The 23,874-nt window shown below is 39.9% G+C and overlaps 1 protein-coding gene across 5 annotated transcripts in view; it reads right to left on the minus strand.

Moving 5' to 3' along the window:
* Nucleotides 1-23,874, minus strand: part of MPP7 (MAGUK p55 scaffold protein 7) — a 367,939-nt gene that overhangs the window by 192,405 nt on the left and 151,660 nt on the right. For 4 of the 5 annotated variants that reach the window (XM_045874225.3, XM_064591873.1, XM_045874223.3 and 1 more), the window contains exon 3: nt 2,641-2,759. In XM_045874225.3, coding sequence (XP_045730181.2) covers nt 2,641-2,759 — 119 coding nt within the window. The remainder of the gene's footprint in view (nt 1-2,640; nt 2,760-23,874) is intronic. The other variant, XM_064591872.1, reaches the window with a different exon arrangement.

Raw genomic sequence — 23,874 nt, forward strand, 5'->3', positions numbered from 1 at the left:
CAGGGGGAGGGGGAGAGGGAGAAGCAGGCTTCCTGCAGAGCAGGGAGCCCGATGCGGGACTCGATCCCGGGACTCCAGGATCATGACCTGAGCCGAAGGCAGTCGCTTAACCGACTGAGCCACCCAGGCGCCCACTTAAATAAATCTTTAAAAAAAAAACAAAACATGATTTGACAACCACTTTTTTTTTTTTTAACATAAAGTAAGGTGACTACTGCGAAAATTTTGTGCTAGAATAAAATCAAGTTTTGCCTTCACCCATCTTTCAATCACACACCAACAGCTTCGACTAGGCAAAAGAGCCTAACATCAAAGCACATTTTGATTCACTCTAAAACACATCTTTTCCAATTCCTTCTGCTCTACCGAGATTTATGTACAAAAGCTGGAGGCTGCTAGCCTCCAACCTTCAATAGAGGCACTTGGAATACAGTGAAGCGGACTGTTCAGCTGCTTAAAGTGGATCCCATGAGCCTGCCTCCTGGAGGCATTTGGGGCTTTACATACTTGAAAATGAATAGAATGGGTCAGTCAAAGGACACACTTGAGGTCTGCATGTGATAGAAGCTGGGAGTTGGGGGTGGGGGGACGAGTAAGAAACAGAATGGACTAGAGGGACACAGTAAACCTTACTTTAAAGGTCTGACAGCAATTACTGAAAGATACTTGCACCAGGACACATGCTACCATGCTATTTAAATAGTGGCAACATCAATTTATTTATTCACTATTTTTCTAAAACCATATACCAGTAACTGTATGCTTCCTAACCACTCACTATTCACATTTACTTTGAAAAACCACCTGTGCTTAAAACTCAAGAGCTAGCGTAACTAAGACTTTTTCTAAAACATTAGGGTTCTTTTAACAGAAATAACAACCATCTGTCATTACTTTTTGGCCCTTCACAAGCTATGATAACTAATATTTTCAATGCTTAACGCCTGCTTTTATTTGCCTAACCTATGTAGCTATCAAAGAACTGAGATCGTCACTATTTTATTGGAAACTCACAAACAACCTTGTCAACACATAATATAATTTCCATTTTATAGGAAGGAAACAGACAGTAGCCACATCACAAATAAATAGAAACACACATGTGTGCATTGTTTTAGGCGTGTTTATTTAATGATTAAGGGGGTGACGATGTCATTTGAAATACATTTCATTCCTTCTAGATCAAATCCATCGGAACAAATCCAGAGCTATCCAACTTCCATACATTCAACACAAGAATGTGTTCATGATTGCCTCAGTAAATCCTGAACTTCATCAATTATAATCTCAAGCCATTTTTTTTTAGATTTTATTAATTTATTCATCAGAGAGAGAGGAGAGAGAGCGTGCATAAGCAGGGGAAGTGGCAGGCAGAGGGAGAAGCAGGCTCCCTGCTGAGCAAGGAGCCAGACACGGGACTCCATCCAGGACCCTGGGATCATAACCTGAGCCGAAGGCAGATGTTTAACGGACTGAGCCACCCAGGTGTCCCTCTCAAGACATTTCTAACACATCCCAAGAGAGCAACTAAATGACCAAAAATTTTTCAGAACACAAAGATACCTTGGCAATTATATAAAAACTAAAGGACTCTATATTAAAACTAAAGGACTCTAGTCTTTACAGGTATTGCTAGGAAAATTACACATCTCAACATTTTCATTTCTTGAGAGTTGCCACCGCTCGAGGCATGCAAATTTCAGCAAATTTGACAAGAAAAAAAAAGTCATAAAAATTCTTCTATCCTGTGAAGCAATAGCAACCCAGAAGTGGCTCATTTTCAAATACTATCCATCAGTAATAGCCTTCTCTCACAACAGACAACCGTAACAAATTTAGCTGCCTTCAGTATTGGTCCAGATAGAGCTAAGGCACCAGAGGTGTCCATCTCCTACAGACTCAAGTAAGGCTCACCATTTTTTTCAGCTGGAGTTAAATGAAAGAAAATGTAATTCATATTTCCAGAAGGAAAAGTGGCATATTTTCCAGTAAGCTTCTTGTTCTCATTTTACTATTTTAAGAGTTCTGATCACTCCCAGCATTGCTGTGTGGCAAGATCTCATTTCTGGTGGCTGATCATTTCCATGGCACGATGCTTTACCAAAACTGTCTCCAGAAGCTGTTTTGATTCGTATTTAGCTTCAGCGTATTTATACACAAAATACCATTTCAATGGCGTCGTGCCAAAAAAGAAATAGCTTGCTCAGATTTCAGTTGACTTTGTTAAAGGAAATTATTTTAAATTAATGTGGCTATTGAACTGCTGCCATCCTTAACCTCAGAAAATATATTCCTTCTAATTTTTGCTGTGAACGTTTATTTATTTAAGTTAAATTCCAGCTCATGAATGTTGACCATAAGGAGTCTAAACCTTCCTGCTACTATTTCATATTCTTCTTCTAAACAAGGGCAGGCACATACTGGCCACATTAGTATGCAGAGCCAGATCACCACCATTAAGTGAAATCATCTATGTATTTTTGGTAGAATCTTTAACAACTTCCACCCCCGTCAGGGAAATGGAACAAGGCTGTTTTGTTTTCAGACAGCAACAATTTGATCTCTGGTTTACTAGATGGCGCTCAAAATATTTTTCCATATGTTTTTCCGCAAAGAGAATCTGACATCAGCGTGGTTTACCTTTACCAGTGAATGCAGGCTTTTTTCACCAAACATATCCCAGAGGAAGGTTAGGTCTTCCTGGCTATCCACATGTGGCTGCAGCTGGGCTGGCAAAGCAGTCAACAGCTCATACAGACCTATAAAATGAAAATAAAACACAAAGTGTAATCTTAGAGTGATCTCATTAATTTCGCGTCAGGTGTGTGTAAATGACAGCTGCAACATGTCCTTTATACGGGATCTGTTTTCTGGGCCATCAAGACAAACCCTTCTCCCAAGAAGCCAACGAACCTTTTTGATTTTTAAATCCCAACTAAGTATGTATTAACAGGCTAGTTTTTACCTTTTGGTTGTCAACATTCTACAGGCATCCAAATTTACATAACCTGAGACAGAAAATGTGTACAAGCTTTCAGAGAAAGAAGAAAACGCATACATTCCTTTCCTTAATCGTTATTACATTTCCCTCGATGTTCGCCAAAGAGTAAAATGAGTCATGAATAGGAAAAACCTCCTTAGAAGAGCAGAAAATTGATAGAGTGGTCCATTAAAAAAGGTTTTGTGGTTTCCAAATAGTTCCTAATAATATATAGCTTCAAAAACACTTGCATTATCTAACATCCAAAATCAAGTTCTAAAAAGTAAGACGGATTAAACCATCCTTGGTGTTGCTTCACTGTAGTCGCCTGGTTTTAAAACAACAACAACAAGCTACACAGAACTGAGTTTCAACTGGACTCTACTCTGGGCATATGTGATACTCTCTGAAAGAGTTAAGGACTCGGAGCCCTCCTCACTAGAAGCTTCCCTGGGGTAGACAGTAGCGCCATGTTCCACAGCAGCCGACTGCAGAAACCATCCATCTCCTTCAGGAGCCGTCAGACTCCCGTCCAAGAAAAGTTGCGACAGCGCCTGCCCAGGACTCTTCAGGGAGGTGACCTGGCAGGAGTCGGTATCAACTCTTAGCCCATGTTTCACTTTCCAGGGGGGATTACATGAGGTAAAAAGGACAAAATTCCTTTTATTTCTGTCTGGTGTCTACAAAAACACCGAGACGTCCTGGGATCTACAACACACGGGGCTGTTGTTATTCCTACGCTGAGTAAGTGCAGTTGTTCATCAGAGGGACAGCTTTACAAGATACGTAACTAGCAAAGAATTGCAAATTATGGCCTGCTGATTAGTGTATCTATTATCTTCCGAAAGCATTATAACATTCTGATAATTAGTGATAATTCACAACCAAATGTATTAGCTCTCGCTTGGAAAGTTGGATCTGTAACTTGAGAGGTTAAACTCAAACATTACTGGGACTGCATTTGGCCAAAAAGATCTATAATATTCTAGGAACAAAAAAAAAACTTCTCCCTATTACGTTCTTAAGTATTCTTGATGGTTTATATTTACTCCCTTAAAAACCTGGCATCTTGCCTAAGCTAGCTCTTATTTATAAATTTGTAAAAACATTTTTTTATTAACATATAATGTATTATTTGTTTCAGGGGTACAGGTCTGTGATTCATCAGTCTTACACAATTCACAGCGCTCACCATAGCACATACCCTCCCCAATGTCTATCACCCAGCTGCCCTATCCCTCCTACCCCCACCACTCCAGCAATCCTCAGTTTGTTTCCTGAGATTAAGAGTCTCTTATTGTTTGTCTCCCCCTCCAGTTTCGTCTTGTTTCATTTTTCCCTCCGTTCCCCTATGATCCTGTCTTGTTTCTCAAATTCCTCATATCAGTGAGATCATAAGATAATTGTCTTTCTCTGACTGACTTATTTCACTTAGCATAATACCCTCTAATTCCATCCACATCGTTGCAAATGACAAGGTTTCATTTTCTGATGGCTGCATAATGTTCCACTGTATATATATATAAAAACATTTTTAAGGTGTCCAAACCTAATTCAATGTATAATAATACAGGTCTCACTTTACACATATACATATACACACACATTTAAAGTAATGACAATTGCCAACATCTGTGGTTAAGGTCAGAGGTTCAAGTTGAAAATTATGTAAAAAGAAGGTAGAGTTTCACTATTTTATATTGACTTCAGGAGCAGTAAAAATAATTCCTTATTCCTTGGTAATATGATTAGTTTAATTAATGATACTAATTTGACTATACTTTATAAGGTATAGTTGTTGGGGAGGGGGTTAAATGAGGTAATATATTAGAACAGCCCCTGGCACATGGTAGTCTGTTTCAGATGTAACGCAGTGAGCTTCAGCCATTGTTGTTATTATTACTGTTATTCATCATTACCATTCTTTGTTTAAAGATTTATTTATTCATTTTAGAAAGGGGGAGGTAGGCGCAGAGGGAGAAAGAGTCTTAGGCAGACTCCCTGCTGATCATGGAGCCTGATGTGGGGCTCGATCTCACGACCCCGAGATCATGACCTGAGCCAAAACCAAGAGTTGGATGCTCAACCAACCACACCACCCAGGCACTCCCATCACTATTATTATTAAAAAAGCAAAAGCCTTAGTCAAACAGACCTAGATTCAAACCAGGTCTATACTTCAGTTATTTCACATAACTTAACCTCAGCTTTGTTGCCCTCATCTGTTGGAAAAGAAATGGTAATCTGCACATGTAATAAAATTGAACAGAAAAAAATGTACAAACATGTACGTATACACAAAGAAGTGCATGTGATACAGGGGAAATCTGAGAAAGGGTAATGGACTGCATCAGTGACAATGTGCCCCTTGCAATTACTATGGTTATGCAAGATGTTACCATTGGAGGAAGCAGGGTCAAGGGTACACAGGATCTACATTATTTCTTTGAACACGGGAATCCACAATTATCTCAAAATACAGTTAAAACCAAAGGAAACATTGTGGTAAATGTGACTGTTGTAAGAATTCAAGAGAACAATGCACATAGCAGCACTGAGCCCTGTGGCTGGCACACAGGCATTTGATAAATAAATAAATATATATACACACACACACATAAATATGTTCTTCTTTTCTTGATATGCCTCATCTGGAATGAAAACCCCATTGCAATGGTACAAAGTCAAAACAACAGCTTAGCGATACATTCCCCTGGACCCAATACCATACTCAGAAAGAAAACCACCCTAGTCTTCTACATATGGAAAGTGTAAACTTTACCCAAGTACTGCTTAACTTTTTTGTGGGAATAAATCATATTATCTTACATTACAGTAATAATTTCTCTGTTAGCAGTAGCTCATAAACCTGAGTTTTCTGGGTTTCCTAGCCTTATACAATCGTAATTCATATGCCCCCCTAGCTTGGCACCCTCATGACGACAGCAGTCACTTCTCTTGAGCTCCCACATCTCGTAGCCCCACCAAAGCCAGAAGAGACAGGACAGTGCCAATCAGAAATGAAAGAAGCTGAGAAGAGTGAGGAGGGCGGGCGAGTGGCCTCAGTGCAGGTAACATGGCCCACCACATCCACTCAAGTGCGTCAGAGAGACCCCAGAAACCAGCTCAGTCCATGGCTAAAACCAGGTCCCTGTTCTCACAGGAGCTTTTTATATTCAGTTCCTAGAGTTCCAATAGTGAACACCACTATGAAATCCAAATGGTTTGGGTCCTTGATATTCAGAGAGCAAGTAACAGAGTTTAGCTAACAAGGGTTATCTTGGACAATCTTACCTACATCTACCTATATCTATTGAATCTTACCTAAATCTGAGCAAGAACTGGGACTACACTCCTCTGTAGTCATTCAAGCTCACGAGTGCTTCATTCCAGTGCACCATTATGGTACCTGCCTAGAGGACTAAGACAAATCAGCCACGATCCCTGTCCTCAGGACGTCACAGTGTAGAGAACAAGCACAGACAGGTCAGTTAGGAAGTGCAGAGCAGGATTAGACTGCGTGGCAAGGCAAGGTAAGTGGTCAATTCTTCTAAAGGAGGGAGAAGACATCAGGGAAGGCTTCAGCAAAGAATCACACCCGAGTTACATCTTGAAAGCTTCCACTCCTAAGAATCAGCATTTATGAGTTCTTCCATTCAGAGCACTACATTAGTTCCTCTATACAGGTAGGTGGAGAATATGCCACCACCTCTACCCCAGAGATCTTACATCTTGGATAACACAGAATACATATCATATATGCTCAAAGAGAAAGCAATCCTAAATGATCTCCTATTTGGGGCGACTGCGTGGCACAGTCAGTTAAATGGTTGACTCTTGGTTTCAGTTCAGGTCGTGATCTAGGGGTCATGAGAACCGGCCCCGCATCAGGCTCTGTGCTCAGCGTGGAGTCGGCTTGAGATTCTCTCTCCCTTCCCCCTCCCCCCCACCGCTCTTGTGCACACATGCTCACTCTCTCTCTCTAAATAAGTCTTAAAAAAAAAATAATAATGATCTCCTATTTGTCCAAGTAAAGATTCAAAATGTATATTCCTCCAAGTAAAATAAACAGATGTTTAGGCTGTGGATAAAATATTCAAACAGCAAATTAATTTTCACAGATATTGTGAGATGCCCATGCGGCTTATAGTATTTAAATTATAATTTGGTTAGGAACATACACTTTGAATTACCTATTAAGTACAAATATCGTAATTTAGATATTGAGGTTTACCCCACTTGCACATTTCATGCAACCATTTTATTTAAATTCTTCACAATGACTTCTTTATCACAACTACCACTTGTAGAGCTAGAAGAGATCATTTTCACTTCTAGTTATTGGAGATACAACACTTTTTTGAATGCATGGGAGATGCCTTCACTAAGAATCTGGGTAAAGCTGGGTGCTTTTCCACCTGGTCTACACCTCTATGTTTTTATCTCTACACCAAAACCACTTACCTACTCTCTAAGTATCTCTAACACTTGCAGGTCTGTTTTTAACCCCTCTCCAAGAAATATTAACCCGGTTTAAACTTCCTTGTCTCTTTAAAAACAACAACAACAGTTCTGTCAGATGATCTTTCAATGACTCCAAAAACAGGAACTTGGGTTATATGAGAATAATTAGGGCTTCTCCAATCAACACATTTTTATGTAAGTAACAGAGAAAACGGTCTATAAGAACTTTTGTAAGGGCTTGACTTTAAGGCAGCGCTCTCTTCTCTAAGAGATCATTTTAGTAGTAGAAAAGAAATCTCACCTTCTGTTTGGGTAGACATGATACAAGACACGGTCAAAGACACACATGAAGAGATTATCTCATTAAAATGTTCCAGCAGGAAAAAAGGCAATATTTTTGTATTAGGGATTTTATATACTGACAGAAAAGAAGGCAACAAAAGCAAAACTAAAATACAACAAGGTTCGTTTGATTAACATGTACAACAATTATAGCAATTTAAAGGAGAGAGCAATCAGTAAAGGTTAAAGAAGGCTATGCAAAAGGGTCTGAAGGAAGGAAAATAGGGCCTGGAAGGGTGCACAGCAGTGTAGAGAACACCCAAGATGAAAAGTCAGCAATAATCATGTAAATGTAGAGTTGGTTTTTTTTTTTAAGATTTTATTTATTTATTTGACAGAGAGAGACACAGCGAGAGAGGGGACACAAGCAGGGGGAGTGGGAGAGGGAGAAGCAGGCTTCCCACGGAGCAGGGAGCCCAACGCGGGGCTCGATCCCAGGACCCTGGGATCATGACCTGAGCCAAAAGCAGATGCTTAACAACTGAGCCACTCAGGTGCCCCTAAATGTAGAGATTTTTAAAGCCACTAAAATTCTGTAAAGCTGAAGAAAAGATGAGGAAGTACTCAAACCCAAATTTCTGCTTTGTATGTTTGCCTCGGTCACGGTCCAATCCAGAGAGCTGTGCAGTAATTTGAACCAGGAAAGTTTAATATAGATCTAGTGGTAAAGCAAAATCTCAAGAATACGTAGTGCTGAAGGAGAAGACCCAGAAGGAGACAACAGTGGAAGAGGAGCTCCCTCCCCAAGACTAGGATTCTCAGCTCATTAGAGGTGGTGTGATTACAACTCACCAGACCCACCAGATGGCCTGGCCACTGTCACCAGGCCAGCAGGAAACACCCCTCCAGGGTACCAGTGGGCAGAAAACAATGGCTGGGACCAATGCTTCACTAGGGTTTCAGTGGGGAGAGGCTGGGCAGCTAGAATCCACTGCCAGGACCAGAAAGCCAAAATAATCCCCACAGGTGGGCAGAAAAGTGTGAAAGGGACTGGCAAACAGAACTCCCCCCCCCCCGCCCCCCAGGGTGCTGGCTGGTCAAGACTGGGAAGCTGACTTCTGGGATGCCTGAGAGACCCACCAGGAACTTCCCTATAGGGGTGCCGCTGAAACTCAGGAGGAAGCTGTCCACCCGGCTGCCACCAGACCTCAAAGGGGGATAAGCACCACTGGATGCTTCCCACAGGTGCTGCTGCCACATCCCATGGGAAGAACAGAAATAAGTGGAAAACACCAAAACAGGGAAGCACTGCCTCCTCCTCCTGCAGGGTGCCCTAGTGAGCCCCCCGACAAAGCTTAGCATCACACCAGCTGCAAAGAAGAATCATTAAAGGGCCCAGCTTACCGTTCACACAGCAGGCAGTAAAATACGGATTTGGAGTGGCGAGGCAATAAAATGATACTTGGCCCAATCTTCTATACGGAGATGTAAGTGTGTGCGAGCGTGCGTGTGGGAGCGCGGGAGGGGGTTCTCTTCTTTTGGGGAGGAGGGATGTTGCCTTTCTGCTTTTATTCTGATTATTCTGGTGTGGATTTCTGCTGCTTGGCAGCGGGGACACAATGAAAAATATTTAATCAGCGGTTAGTGAAGGTAAAGCTTCTACCGATATGGATTTTGAAAGAGAAATCAATGCTTGCCAATTTTAACAGTACGCTAAGCCTGGACCCAACAGCTCAGTTATAATGAGGACATTAATTGAGTCAAAGTTCTAAGTTCAAAGGTGACAAATGAAGAACACTCAGGCCTAGCCAAAGAGCGCTCTCTTAACTCCAACCTCCTCAAAAATGCCCAGTGTTTATAAAAGAGGGCAGAGAGAGTGCTGTTTTCCAACAATTAAAAAAAAAAAAAACCTAAAACTGGGAAAACAATACAAAGTACAAAAAGCAACACTTCAGGAACTAAGGGAAGTGTTTAGAGCCAAGAGCAGCGGAGTGCAGAGAGACACACAGGTGTTTTACAATTTTTATAAATGGGTTGCTGAAGCCTGCCGTTGAGGAACTAAATATTGTGCTCTACTCTCGCCTTCCCAAGGACTGTTAGATGGCAAATGCTGGCTGTCTGAAATCATGAAAAATAATATACTGATGAGAATATCTGAATACAGACTAAATTGCTCACTCTGCAAGCGAGTCCATTAAGCCATCCCGTATGTAGACCACGATCTTATTTTAACTTCCCTGACTCATTTGAAGTTAAATGTGCGACAGCTGGCTTCTCTGTGGCCTTACTACACCGGATGACAAACGTATCTGTCATTTTCCTTAAAGATAAAAACCTAAATGCTTCCTCCCCACCTCCAACAACTTATGGTCAGAGTATGTTCTTGAGGCTTTTTGAGCCCTGGGCCATGCAAGTGACAGAGGGTCAGTGGTAGTATTTCACATACAGATTGAAATAATTTGATGCTTTAGCAACTTGTCTTGTGGTGCATTGTTGTTGTTTTTTTAATAAGAGTAGTGTTGTAAAGTTAAAGTCATAATTCTATAATAATCTTATTATCTTGATACAAGATGCATGTTCCATAACAGGCCAGTGATTTGAGCAAGGTCTGGGGTAGACAATGCTGACCTAATCCATAAGGAAATGTAACCATGTTGAATAAACAATTCACCCAATGTCGCACATTTAAGTGCTAGTAGTAATCCTACCTAATGCTTACAGAGCTAAGTTAAGTGCTTTGCCTCACTCACCGCTCTCCATAAGTAGGTTCCATTACTACCTTCATTTTACAGGAGGAAATACATTTAGCCTAGTAAGTGGCATATCCAGAACTTAACCTCGGCTCTGCCTATGCTTCTGTAATAACCCCAACATTTCAATCTCCTACTCGAAAACCTTCAAGAGCTACCTTAAAGAGAAAAGTTAAAGGCCTAACCTGATATCCAAATTACAGATGGATCAAATATATCAAATATATTGGGGCGCCTGGGTGGCTCAGTCGTTAAGCATCTGCCTTCGGCTCAGGTCATGATCCCAGGGTCCTGGGATCGAGCCCCGCATCGGGCTCCCTGCTTGGCGGGAAGCCTGCTTCTCCCTCTCCCACTCCCCCTGCTTGTGTTCTCTCTCTCGCTGTCTCTCTCTGTCAAAATAAATAAATCTTAAAAAAAAAAATTTAAAAAAAAACAAATATATCAAATATAAACTAGTGGAACATCTCATAGAATATTTTTGTCATGTTGGAGTTAAATGCTTTTCTTAGCATACAAAGAACTTAAAAACTGTAACTGGCCATCACTGATAGACTTTATAACAAAATTTTCACACATCAAGAAAATGAAAGAAAGCCAAAGAAGTTTGCAGAGAAACTACTAAAAATCATTTGCACCAAGTGAGTGATTGATATTAAGTATAATGAGAGACGAATAAATTGACAGAAAAATGGGGAATGGCTTATGGTAGCAGAAGAGATGGCCCCCAATGTTCAATCTGACACATAATATTAAATAATTCTAAAAAGTCAAGCAAAGCATATCATTTCCTCCTCCCAATTTAGGAAATAAATTTACAAATAGCCAGGAGTGCCTGGCTGGCTCAGTATAGACAGCATGTGACTCTTGATCTCAGGGTCATGAGTTTGAGCCCCACGTTGGGTGTAGAGATTACTTAAATAAGTAAATAATTTTAAAAGTAAATTTACAAATACCCAGTCTTGACAAAGATGTGGGAAAACAAACCCAGCAATCACTTGCTGGAATAAACATTCATTCATTCAATCAGCATTTATTGACCACCATAAGTTCAAATGTGTCAGATGCTGGTCAAGGTGTTTGCGATGTATAAGTAAACCAAAAAGGCAATGATCCCTACCTTTATGGAGCTAATGCTCTAGAGGGAAGACAAATAGTAAGCATTAGAAGTAAACTATACAGTATGTTGGAAGGTGACAAGTACAGACAGAAAAAGACAAAGTAGAGGCACCTGGGTGGCTCAGTCGATTGAATGCCCAACTCTTGATCTGGGCTCAGGTCATGATCTCAGAGTTATGAGATCTTGCCCCATGTCAGGCTCTGCGCTCAGTGTGGAGTCTGCTTGAGATTCTCTCTCTCCCACTTCCTCTGCCCCTCCCCCAGCTTGTGCTCTCTAAATAAATAAATAAAATCTTAAAAAAAAAAAAAAAGTAGAGCAGTGTAAGATAGATCCATTTCTGGGCCACTCACATGGCAATGACAAATTAAGGAGTCTGAGTGCACTACAATGAGGAAATGACAAACGAGCAAAGACATGAAGGTGATGGAGTTAGCGATGTGAGTATCTGAGGGACAAGCATTCCAGGCAGAGGGATCAGACGATACAAAAACCCAAGCCTCTAAGAGACAGGGCAGGCCTGGAGTATGTGAGGAAGGGCAAGAAGTCCAGCATGACTCAAGCAAAGGGAGGAAGAGAGAGAGATGTAAGAAATGATATAACAGAGAAAATCAGGGACCAGATCAAATAGGGTCTTGTAGTACAAACATTGCAAAGAATTTAACTTTCTGCTTTAGAGGGAAAGAGCCATTGCAGGGTTCTGAGCGAAGGAGTAACATGATCTTACATTTTAAAAGCATCACTCCAGCTGCTGAATTGAGAAGAGACAGCAGGGGAGCAAGGGCAGAGGCAGAGAGGTCATGTCTGAGGGTCAATGCATGATCCAGGCACATGATGATGAGGACCTGCACCAGGTAGCAGCCAGTGGAAGTTACGGAAGTATTCCAATTCTGGAGAGATTTTGAAGCAAGAGCTAGTTATGAATTTCTGTATGAATGAAGGGTATGGGGGGGAAAAAGAAATTTCTCTAAGACTATTTGAAGTTGCCAGTGTGACAGGGAAGTTCAGTGTTAAACACGTTAAGTTCAAGGTCTCTAATGGGCACTGGGTGGAGATGCAATGGGCAGCTGGATACAGGAGTCAGGAGCTCAACAGAGCAGTCTGGGCTGAAGACCTATATGTAGGAGCCATTGGCATATGGATTGTATTTAAAGCCATGAGCCTGAAGGAGATCCTCAAGGTCATGAGTGTAGACATAAATGAGGAGCCAAGGACTGAGGCCTGGGTCTCCACCGTTAGATGTGGAGGCTTAGAGCAGCCGACAACCACTCGGAGGAGCATCAGGAGGGTATTATCCAGGAAACCAAGTGTGGCAAGGAAGAATGAATGATCCACTATGGCAAATGTCATTGATAGGCCAGGCAGAGTAAGGATGGAGGACTACCCACTGGATTTAGCAACATGGAGCTTATGAATTCTGGCATCATGGTGAGTGAAGAAGCCTGGATGAAGAGCACTAAAAATAGAGACACAGTGGATTAAAAGCAAATACAGACAACTCCTACAAATACAGACAACCCTTACAATCTCTTACCAAAGAGAACTGATGTTCAAAAGGGAATGGGGAGTAAAGATGTGCTTAAGATGGGAAAGAAAAAAAAAAAAAAAACAGCCCAGCATATTTGTGTGGTAATGGCACTGATCCACGACAAATTTTGACAACATAAGGGAGGGAGGGATCTGCTGCAGCTCTGTCCCGCAGCAGATGGGGAGGAACGGGGTCTGGTGCACAAGTGGAGGGACGGCGTTAGATCGAAGTGTGGCTGGTTCACCTATGCCTCCAAGCAGGAAGGCAGAATATGGTGAAAATGGTACAGAGAACATGTGGTAAGCTGCCTTGTGACCTTGGCTGTACTTTCAGCAAACTATGGAACGTGGTCACCTACTGAGAGTCAGGGGAGGGAAGAAAGTGTGTGTATCTGAAAGAAAAGGCTGAAAGAGGCATCGGGGAGAATGGGGGTTGGGGGAATGAATAAAGCAGGGAAGTCATAAATTGGTATACGTTATTGACAATATGACAACTGAAGGCTTGCATTTCCTTTGATCCAGTGATTCACTCATTTATTCACTCACGCATTATACTTCCAGAGAGCCCGGAGGGCCATCTGCAGGACCAATCTCCAACTTTTATCAGTGTGTCATTTAGGAAGAGAAACCAGAACAGGAAACAATTACTTTCTTTTTGCTGTATACATTTCTGCACTGCTTGAGTTTTTACAAAATCGATACTACTTTTATAATTTTAAAAATTTCACTTCTGGGTAATAATCTGACATAAGCCTTTCTCCAGCCCTATAGCTCACAACTTCCCCTGAAATTCCATTCCAGCCATAGAGGACAGCTACTTGCTATCCCCTGAAAGGCTAATAATTCTATCCACGCAATCTTAGTCCAATTCACTAAATAATTAACTTTCTGGTGACAGCTACTGCTGTCTTATTCCCCTCCTGCAGGACCCCGGAGATTATCTGAAAGACAAAACAATCATGGTAACATACTTACCTCAAAGTTTCACGACCAGATTTAACACAACACACTGGACAATATTTCAAGGAGTGTGCACAGGAAGCAGGCAAATTCCCAGGACCCTCTGCTCCCTTCCGACCTCACTCTACAAATACCGGGTGCTGGCCGTGTGCCAGGCACTGATAAGGAGGGGGCTACAAAGCTGAGGGGAAGGGAAAAAGCAAACAGATTCATCCCCTAGGCGTAGGGTAGGAAACTCCGGGGAAAACAAAAGCGAAGCTATAACTGAAAGGCGCTTTAATTATGGGAGGGGATGGAGGCACTGTGAAAGTGTAACCAAGGCAGCTTCCCTGGTGGACAGACGGTGGGGGGGGGGGGGGGGGGGGGGTGCGGTAGAAAAATCTTGTAGGAAAAGAACCACACTTACAAAGGCCCCAAGGGTAGAATGCTTAGACTCCGGTGCCAAATGACAGAACTACAAATTCCACCTCTGCCACTGGTAATTAACATCTCTGTGCAGCCATTTTTAATCTGTAAAGTAGACACAGTAGTACTAACCTTGCAGGATTGCAAAGAGGATTAAAGGAGTTATCTGAAAAGCTTAGAATGACGCCTCACTTGGCTGTTAAACCTATGTAAGCATTTTTTAAATAAAAATGAATTCTTGGGGCGCCTGGGTGGCTCAGTCGGTTAAGCGTCGGACTCTTCATTTTGGCTCAGGTAATGATCTCAGGGTCCTGGGATCGAGGCCCACATCAGGCTTCCCTGCTCAGCGAGGAGTCTGCTTCTCCCTCTCCCTCTGCCCCTTCCCCCACTCATGCTCTCGCACTCACGTGCTCTCTAATAAATAAAAAATTAAAACGAACTCCAAATTAAATGCCAAAACATATGAGTATGCCCAAGCATTAAGGAGACAGATGACAAAATTTAAGTTTATCGTGCTGGAATATATTAAGGGGGAGAAAGGCTTTCCACAATAGGCAAAAACACAGGCAATGATGGACCCCATGTATTGGGGTAAAGAGTGAACTAGACAGAAATGAAAATAAGTGATCACACACCTGTGACCCAAGTCAGTCTAGACATTTCCATAGTAAGGAATAGTGGGGAAGAAAAGAAACAGGACAAAATGCGCTCTGTTCTCAAACAGCTAAGTTCAAGGTATCTCACGTTCAAGAGAAACATTCAACAAACTCTTGCAAGAAACATCAATTGCTACAATTAGGATGACATCAATATCACACATTCATTCATCACTTCTGACAATACTGGCTTATGTAAACCGTGTGCCAATGCACCATCCTGTTTCAAAATCTAGATTGAGAGTCCAGGGAACCAATCATTTGTCATTAACACTAAACATGCTGAGATAGTTGTGCACTAATCTTGCAAAATGCTTCAAGTGGTAACAGAAAAATAACATTAATCCCTTTACTGAGATGATTACATATGCTTTTCACTTCCCACCGGATTACCACCGTTAGACGTAGTAAAGAAACACAGTGGAGATGATGAGCTATACCAAACTGGGGTTGCCTTACGAAAACAGAATTACCCAGAACAGATCTGACAACAAACGTCCATTCAAAGTATTCAATCATTCTGGATCTTTGGCCCCCTCTTTTTTTTTTTAATTATTATTATGTTATGTTAATCACCATACATCATTAGTTTTTTTTTGTAGTGTTCCATGATTCATTGTTTGTGGATAACACCCAGCGCTCCATGCAGAACCTGCCCTCCTTAATACCCATCACCAGCCTAACCCATCCTCCCACCTCCCTCCCCTCGAGAACCCTCAGTTTGTTTCTCAGAGTCCACAGTCTCTCATGGTTCGTCTCCCCCTCCGATTGCCCCCCCTTCATTCTTCCCCTCCTGCTTTTTTTTTTTTTTAAACATATAACGTATTATTTGTTTCAGAGGTACAGGTCTGTGATTCAACAGTCTTGCACAATTCACAGCGCTCATCATAGCACATACCCTCCCCAATGTCTATCACCCAGCCACCCCATCCCTCCCACCCCCCACCACTCCAGCAACCCTCAGTTTGTTTCCTGAGATTAAGAATTCCTCATATCAGTGAGATCATATGATACATATCTTTCTCTGATAGACTTATTTCGCTCAGCATAATACCCTCCAGTTCCATCCACGTCGTTGCAAATGGCAAGAGCTCATTCCTTTTGATGGCTGCATAATATTCCATTGTATATATATATACCACTTCTTCTTTATCCATTCATCTGTTGATGGACACCTTGGCTCTTTCCACAGTTTGGCTATTGTGGACATTGCTGCTATAAACATCGGGGTGCACGTACCCCTTTGGATCACTACATTTGTGTCTTTGGGGTAAATACCCAGTAGTGCAATTGCTGGGTCATACAGTAGCTCTATTTTCAACTTTTTGAGGAACCTCCACACTGTTTTCCAGAGTGGCTGCACCAGCTTGCATTCCCCCCCACAACAGTGTAGGAGGATTCCCCTTTCTCCGCATCCTCGCCAACATCTGTCGTTTCCTGACTTGTTAATTTTAGCCGTTCTGACTGGTGTGAGGTGGTATCTCATTGTGGTTTTGATTTGTATTTCCCTGATGCCGAGCATAAGATACTGAGCACTTTTTCGTGCCAAGTTACACTTATTTTAAATACCCATCCTGACCTGAGAAATGTTTTAACCAAAACTAATAGAGAATTTCACACATTCCTTTCCTCTACCTCCATGTAGCACTTTTATAGAAATACATCTCTGCCACAATCAAGGTAAAAGATACCAAGATACATATGGTAGCTATTCTGAAATTTCAAGGAAAAAGATGACCAAGGATAGAACATAGATCCTTCTATATAAACTCTTAAGAAATCTTTGTTGAGGGCAATCCCTTTTCTATTGCTTTTTCACTGTGTTTGAACAAACACAAATTATTGCTATTAAACCAAAGAAAATGAATTTAATGCTAAAATGTGACATTAAGTCTCAAAACAAGAACATCCCTGAATGTGAAATCATACAAAAATACAGAAGCGTAAAGTGAAGAAATTTTTCCATTTCCAGAAAACTGCTTCTGTAAAAATATAATATTCTGTACAAGATAGTAGTAATTCCTAAGAGAATAAATGGCTCAGAATTTGATGAAAGTGTTCCCGCAGTGAACAATTCACTCTTCTTGCAGATTCCAGATGCTCAGCATTCCTGACATCAGAATGGAAAAATTTACTGTTGGTCTAGAGAAATTTAATATCACCATTCTTGTCATATCCCTCATAGCTTCATTATTAGAACAAGTCTGGGGAAGCTATAAACCTATATTAAATGATAAAAAAGATGTTCTCCGTGTCCAATCATATTAGATCATATAAGTAACCGAAATATTTAGAAATCCTATAGAAAAAGACTTGAGAACAAGAAAAACATATATTCACCGGGTATTTTTCTTAATTTTGATATTTGCATTCTGTACAGTATGGCCAGGCACAGGACGACCAAAACATTTAACTATAGCCAAGGGCTAATAAACACTAAAGGACATATATTGACGCCCAGAGCAACACTATAAAATTTTATTATATTAATAAAATGGGATACACCAAGCTTTAAATTTTCCACTTTGTCAAAGGTAAAGTAATCAGCACTATTCGGTGCCATTCATAACAGGATTCAATTTTTCTCATTTAAAGTATGCTTTATTTCCAAAAGTACCTATACTAAAATACTTTAATACAACTCTGACAGAAGCATTCGCTTTCTTACGCTTTCTCCCAACTGCAAATAACTGCTTAAAGCATTGGCAAGTTCCGTTTTATATACACAGAACAATTTAAATAATTACAATAGTGCAGCTCATTAATAACATTTTATATAATTACCTAGAAAGTCTATAATATCAGGGGCAAGGTAACAGAGGGCATGTGCATATACCTGTACATCACCCTCATTTTTAAAAAGCTATCTCTAAGCTTTAAACAGATTCCAGTTTGTAATTAGCTCTGTGTTTGCAGTCTGTGGCCCACAGAGGGTATCCTCCACTATCAAAGTGAGTATAACAGGACAGTTGACTCTGCAACAATACCAGTTTAAAACTGCATAGGCCCACTTATTCGTGGATTTTTTTTTTTTTACAGCACGCTATTGTAAATGTATTTTCTCTTACGGCTTTCTCACCAACATCTTCTTTTCCCCAGGCTACTCCCTAGCTAAGAATATAGTATAGAATACATACAACACACAAAATACGTTAATCGACTGTTGTTATTGGTAAGGCTTTTGCTCAACAGTAGGCTATTAGTAAAGTTTTCGGAGAGTCAGAAGTTACACACGTTATTTTGAACTGTGTCGGGGAGGGGATCTGGGGATGAGCTGGTGCCCCAACCCCCCACAGTGTTTAAGGGTCAACTGTACTTTGATCCCTAAAAGTACTCATCCATAAGACAAAGCCATAGCAAAATGAAAATTACTTTGAAAACTCTTATGAATTATGGCTTATAACAGTCTTCTAGAAAAATGAATTACATTTACACTACATTTAACCAGTTATAGGGCCTCCTAGCCTGGAACAGTTGGCTATTAAAGGTAAAGTACTACTCTATTTGTTTTATTGTAGTTAATAGCATGATAGGATTTATTTTAATTGATTTCAATATTTATAATATAGTTAAAACTGAACCTAACATGTAGTTAGGCCCAGCCAAATAAAGAGTTTATCTGGATTTCTGCTTTCCCTACAGGACACCAACCTACATCTTACCTCTCATCATCCTACATTCAATGTATTAATGGTACGTAATGGACAGACCAACAGGCAAAGGTTAGATTCCTAACCTTAATCAGGAAGAAAAGTAACAGCAAGAGAAACCAAGTAAACACAAGAGGGCCTACTGGATGTTCCAGTTAGGTGCTGTAGACAAAGAAACAGGAGTTTCTCATAGGATGACAACAGTCAACAGAGATAAAGAATGAGTTCTTAGCACCTAACTGGTACCTCCGTGATCTGTAATGAGATGAATGTACAAAAAGCACCCAGCACGTGGATGACCCAAGTAGCCATAGAGTAGCTGCCATCATCTTTATCATTTCCTCCCAGAGGCTCGTTAGTTGAATCAATAAGCAATCAAGTGAAGGAAAAGCTCTTAGAAGTGTTCAGAATTATTTATAATGGCTTTCTTTTCAAGTATTCTCCTGAAATAGCCTTCATGATATTTCCCCAAGAACAATCTGCTACACAAAAATATAATAGTTGTGCTCCTAAGAGACTTCTTCACGTTATCAAAATTGTGTAAAAAATCTTATTTCATGAGGAAAAGATGTGGTAGGTTCCAGAGTTCCCAACTTATGATAACTATGGTACGCCCATGCATGAATTTTAATAATAAATGGAATAACCTAAGCTGTAACTGTATTTTATTTTTAAGCAAAAAGTAATAAATTGGTGTTTTGCAACTGCTGACCAGAAACCTAAATGCTTCCCGGCCTTTCAATCCACACAAGTCTTCTTTAAACAGCTTGAAATTTTGTTTCTTACAGAAATCATAACCATCAAGGTAAAAATCCCTCAAAAGACTGGACAGCTAGGTCTGCTGAAACATAATAGAATATCTGGAAAGAGATCTAGTATAGATCTAGAATTGGATAGAAGATAAAGGTACCATTGCAAATCGTTTAAGTAGTGGGAAATTATTCTACTAAAAGTGCTGAATCCCTACATTACCATTCAGGAAAAAAACGAAACCAAATCAACTAGGATCCCTACATAACGAAGCCAATCCCTAATTATCTCTTTACATGCAAACTGCATTTTAAAAATTCAGTCTAAGAGACATGTGCTATTACAAAAATCCTTGCACATATTTACAGGGGTGATTTTTCCACAATCCTCACTTGTCAAGAAGCAGCAACGCAAAATATATAGGCCTTAGGTCCCATATCTTAACATATGTCAGTAAAACAGTAAAAATTGAGGAGGTTCAAGTGCACTCCATCTGAAAGAGAAGTTTAACATTTAATGTGAGTTCTGGCCAATGAAATTTATATTTTTAAATTTTATCAATATCAATGGCCCTGTATGAGAGCTATGTAATTACATCTTGATGGCACGAAACCATCTTTTTTTTAGTTTGATCTCCATCTTTACCGTAACCGCTTACCATGTATCCCTTAGCTTCTCTTAAAGAGTCATGTCTTCTGAATGACAAATTCCAAAAGCAATATAAACCCATTAAATACAGTTTATATTACCAGAGAGAAAAGAATTTTTAGGTAAGCTAAGAATATATTTCTATCAAAAACTGACGTGAGGTCACATGATTAAGTGTTCAGCAGAATTTCAAAAGTCACCGGAATGGGTGAAAGTTCATTTCCATGGAACTCATTAGCTGTCTGTAATTCATTTTCCTAAGGAAAATTATTCCTTTAGAAGAAATTTCCAAGTTTCTCCATGTAAAATAATTTTATGTCCAACGCCTATTCATCCCTTAATTCCCAGATCAAGTGCCCCTCCATCACCTACCCCAAAAGCGGGCACTAATCTCTTCCAACTTTGAACTTCATCTCACCTCATCCATCGCCCCTCTCCTACGATACGGATTGTCTTAGTAGATTTTAATTTAAAGTGCATGCTTCTACCTGTCTATATGTTTCGATAATATTAGCATTCTTAGGGCTTTTTTAAAAAGGCACATTTTCTTTCAAAATGTATTTTGCATGCAAAAGTCTTAAAGAGACAGCCTCTCACTCACACTGAGGGACTCTCAGAAGGTATAAAGACTAACATGACTCATATGAATTCTCAAAGTGATTTTTGGTTTGGATTTTGTTCTGAATATATAGCTAGAAATCCCAGTTTAGGATTAGGAGTGTATAAGAATTACAATTTTCCTTGATCGAATGCTGGTTTTTCACTTTTTGAAAATGCTTAAAGATAACCCCTTACAAGATTGTTTTGTTGTTGTTGTTCATCAGAGTCCTCTGAGCCATCTTTTTGACTAGACCTGGACCTCGGTCCCTTGTCCTGTCTTTGGCATGCCTCGCCCAGTTTTTGTTGCTGTTGTTTATTTTTGAGAAAAGAATATTTTACACTGAACAATTCTAAAGCAACGGGGATCTGAAATCTACCAAGACAATCCTTTATTTATATATATATATATATATATATATATATATATATATATATATGTGTATATATATATATATATGTATGTATATCACTCAAACTGTCCATAAACCCTTTTTAGGACTGAACCCTAAGATTGTGCTAAGATTAAAAAAAAAAGCAAACTGTCTTCTGGGACAACAAAGAATATTTGTAACACAAAACCTAGCAATCCGGCTAATTTAATCAGCATCATATACACCCAAGCATATACAGAAAACTGGGCTATAAAAATAGCCTCCTGATGTAACTATACTCTTATTTCATAAGAAGACCACCAAGAAATACTCCCTTTAATTTAAGTGTCATTTAATGTGGCATGTTCTCCTGATCAAGAAACTGCTGCAAGAGCAAGGAGGGACATTTTCAAAGTCGCTAACTGGGCTCCAAGCCTCACAGGAAACAGTGTAATAGAACAGATTAATTCTTTTTTTATTTTATTTTAAATTGATTGAACAAATTCTTGTTTCTTAAGGTGCAAACTGCTGAGCATTACAGGGTCCAATGGTCTCTCATGTGGCCCATGGGCAGTCTCCACTGGCCTAACTTAGCACTATTGAAGGAAAAAAAAAGCAATTACGATATTGTCACCCAGGTTCGAATTTGCAACAGGATTATGACTTTTGCATCATTGTTTCATAAGGTTGTGCCAGTGCTGCCAAGACTATGCTTGTCAGAGCTTTTCTATTAACTTTCACAGCATTTGCTTATCGCCATTGTGTTTGGAAAATTTACACTACACAACTATAATTATATCAAGTCATATACTCAATTAACTAAAATAGATGAAAGACTTAAGATCAGGGGTGACTGGGTGGCTCAGTCATTAAGCGTCTGCCTTCGGCTCAGGTCATGATCCCAGGGTCCTGGGATCGAGCCCCCGCATCGGAAGCCTGCTTCTCCCTCTCCCACTCCCCCTGCTTGTGTTCCCTCTCTCACTGTGTCTCTCTCTGTCAAATAATAAATAAAATCTTAAAAAAAAAAAAAAAAAAAAAAGACAAGATTAGTTCATAGAAGCCTAGTCACTGACAACAGTAATACAGGGGAACCTGGGTGGCTCAGTCAGTTAAGCTGCTGACTCTTGATTTCAGCTCAGGTCATGATCTCAGGGTCCTGAGATGGAGCCCTGCATCAGGCTCTGTGCTCAGCAGGTAGTCTCCTCAAGATTCTCTCTCTCTCCTTCTCCTTCCCCTCCCCCCACTCACTCTCTCTTTCTCTCTAAAATAAATGTTTAAAAAAAAAAAAAAAGAAAATACTAATACAAACATAGAGGTTCCATCTTCTGAATATTTATGATCTAAGTCCCAAACATTACAAGGCTACAGGAAAATAAACATTTGATATTCACCAATAAACTAACAATGTAAATACCAGCCCTCATTTAAACATTTCTTCCCACCTAACCCATGCCAGGCACACTGTCATTGGTTTTTATCTTGGATGCCATAAACATCACTGCAAAAATACAGGACTTCACAAGGCTGACAAAAGTAATGTTGAGGAACTGCTCAACCATGAGCAATGATGGTGGTGACCAAGCCACTGAAAGAGGTCTGCTAATCAACAACCCAGAAAAATATAACATACTGATAAATACATTTCACTTTGAAAGGGAACAATCAGAATACCAAATTTCAAAAATGAACAAAAACCAAATACTACTGGAGAAACTAAAGACTTCAGATATTTTTGTTAAAATGCCCTTTTTATTATCCCACTGCAGAAGTCAAAACGCTATTATAAAATGTTGTCAACAATATCATGCCAACAAAGGAAAATTCAGCAGGATGCTTTACATTTATGCTAAGAATTAGCACAGTTATAACTGTAACCTACAATGTTCTTAATTACATTTAAAATGTGGTCACAATTTATATTTCCTTTTTCCAGATAAAGTTCTGATCACTTCCCCATCCCACCATTTTCTTGCTCTTTTCATACCCTATTTAATGTGGATTAATTTTAATTGGCCTTTACCTGCTATCTGTTATTACTAGAAAAAATGTACCTCAGAATAACAACATCAATAAAGAAAGTTAACAAGATTCCAAACTCAATTGAGAGTGAATCTACCTATGCTAGAAGTGAAACTAAAAATGCACTTCTTTCACAAAGACAACCAAAAAATAAGCCACCAAAACAAAGTCAGAATACAAAGCACAATAATAAGAATTAGGTTTTATTTAACCTGAGAGGTAACTTCCCCTATCCCCAGTGCTTTGTGAGTTAAGAAATTCTGATAAACAGTGTCATGAAGCCACCAAAGTTTTCTAATCATTTTTAAACTAAAGACACTGGCCTCTTTTGCCAATAAATTGTTTCCAGATAAAGTACAAACTAATGTTAGAGGATAAAAACTGATAGTCGCTTAAAATAGAAATGAAAACAAAATAAACAATACTAGGACAACTAAATTTCTACATGTGAGAGAATTAACTTAGATCCCTATCTCACACCATACACAAAAATTAACTCAAATTTTACTTTTTTTTTTTTTAAAGATTTATTTAATTATTTGTCAGAGAGAGAGAGAGAGAGCACGCACAAGCAGGGGGAGTAGCAGGCAGAGGGAGAAGCAGGCTCCCCACTCATCAGGGAGCCCGATGTAAGACTTGATCCCAGGACCCCGGGATCATGACCTGAGCCCAAAGCAGATGCTTAACCGACTGAGCCA

The sequence above is a fragment of the Mirounga angustirostris genome, unplaced genomic scaffold, assembly GCF_029215605.1.
Source record: "Mirounga angustirostris isolate CCGP_5_RB_7025 unplaced genomic scaffold, mMirAng1.0.hap1 SCAF_5, whole genome shotgun sequence".
Lineage (NCBI taxonomy): Eukaryota > Metazoa > Chordata > Mammalia > Carnivora > Phocidae > Mirounga > Mirounga angustirostris.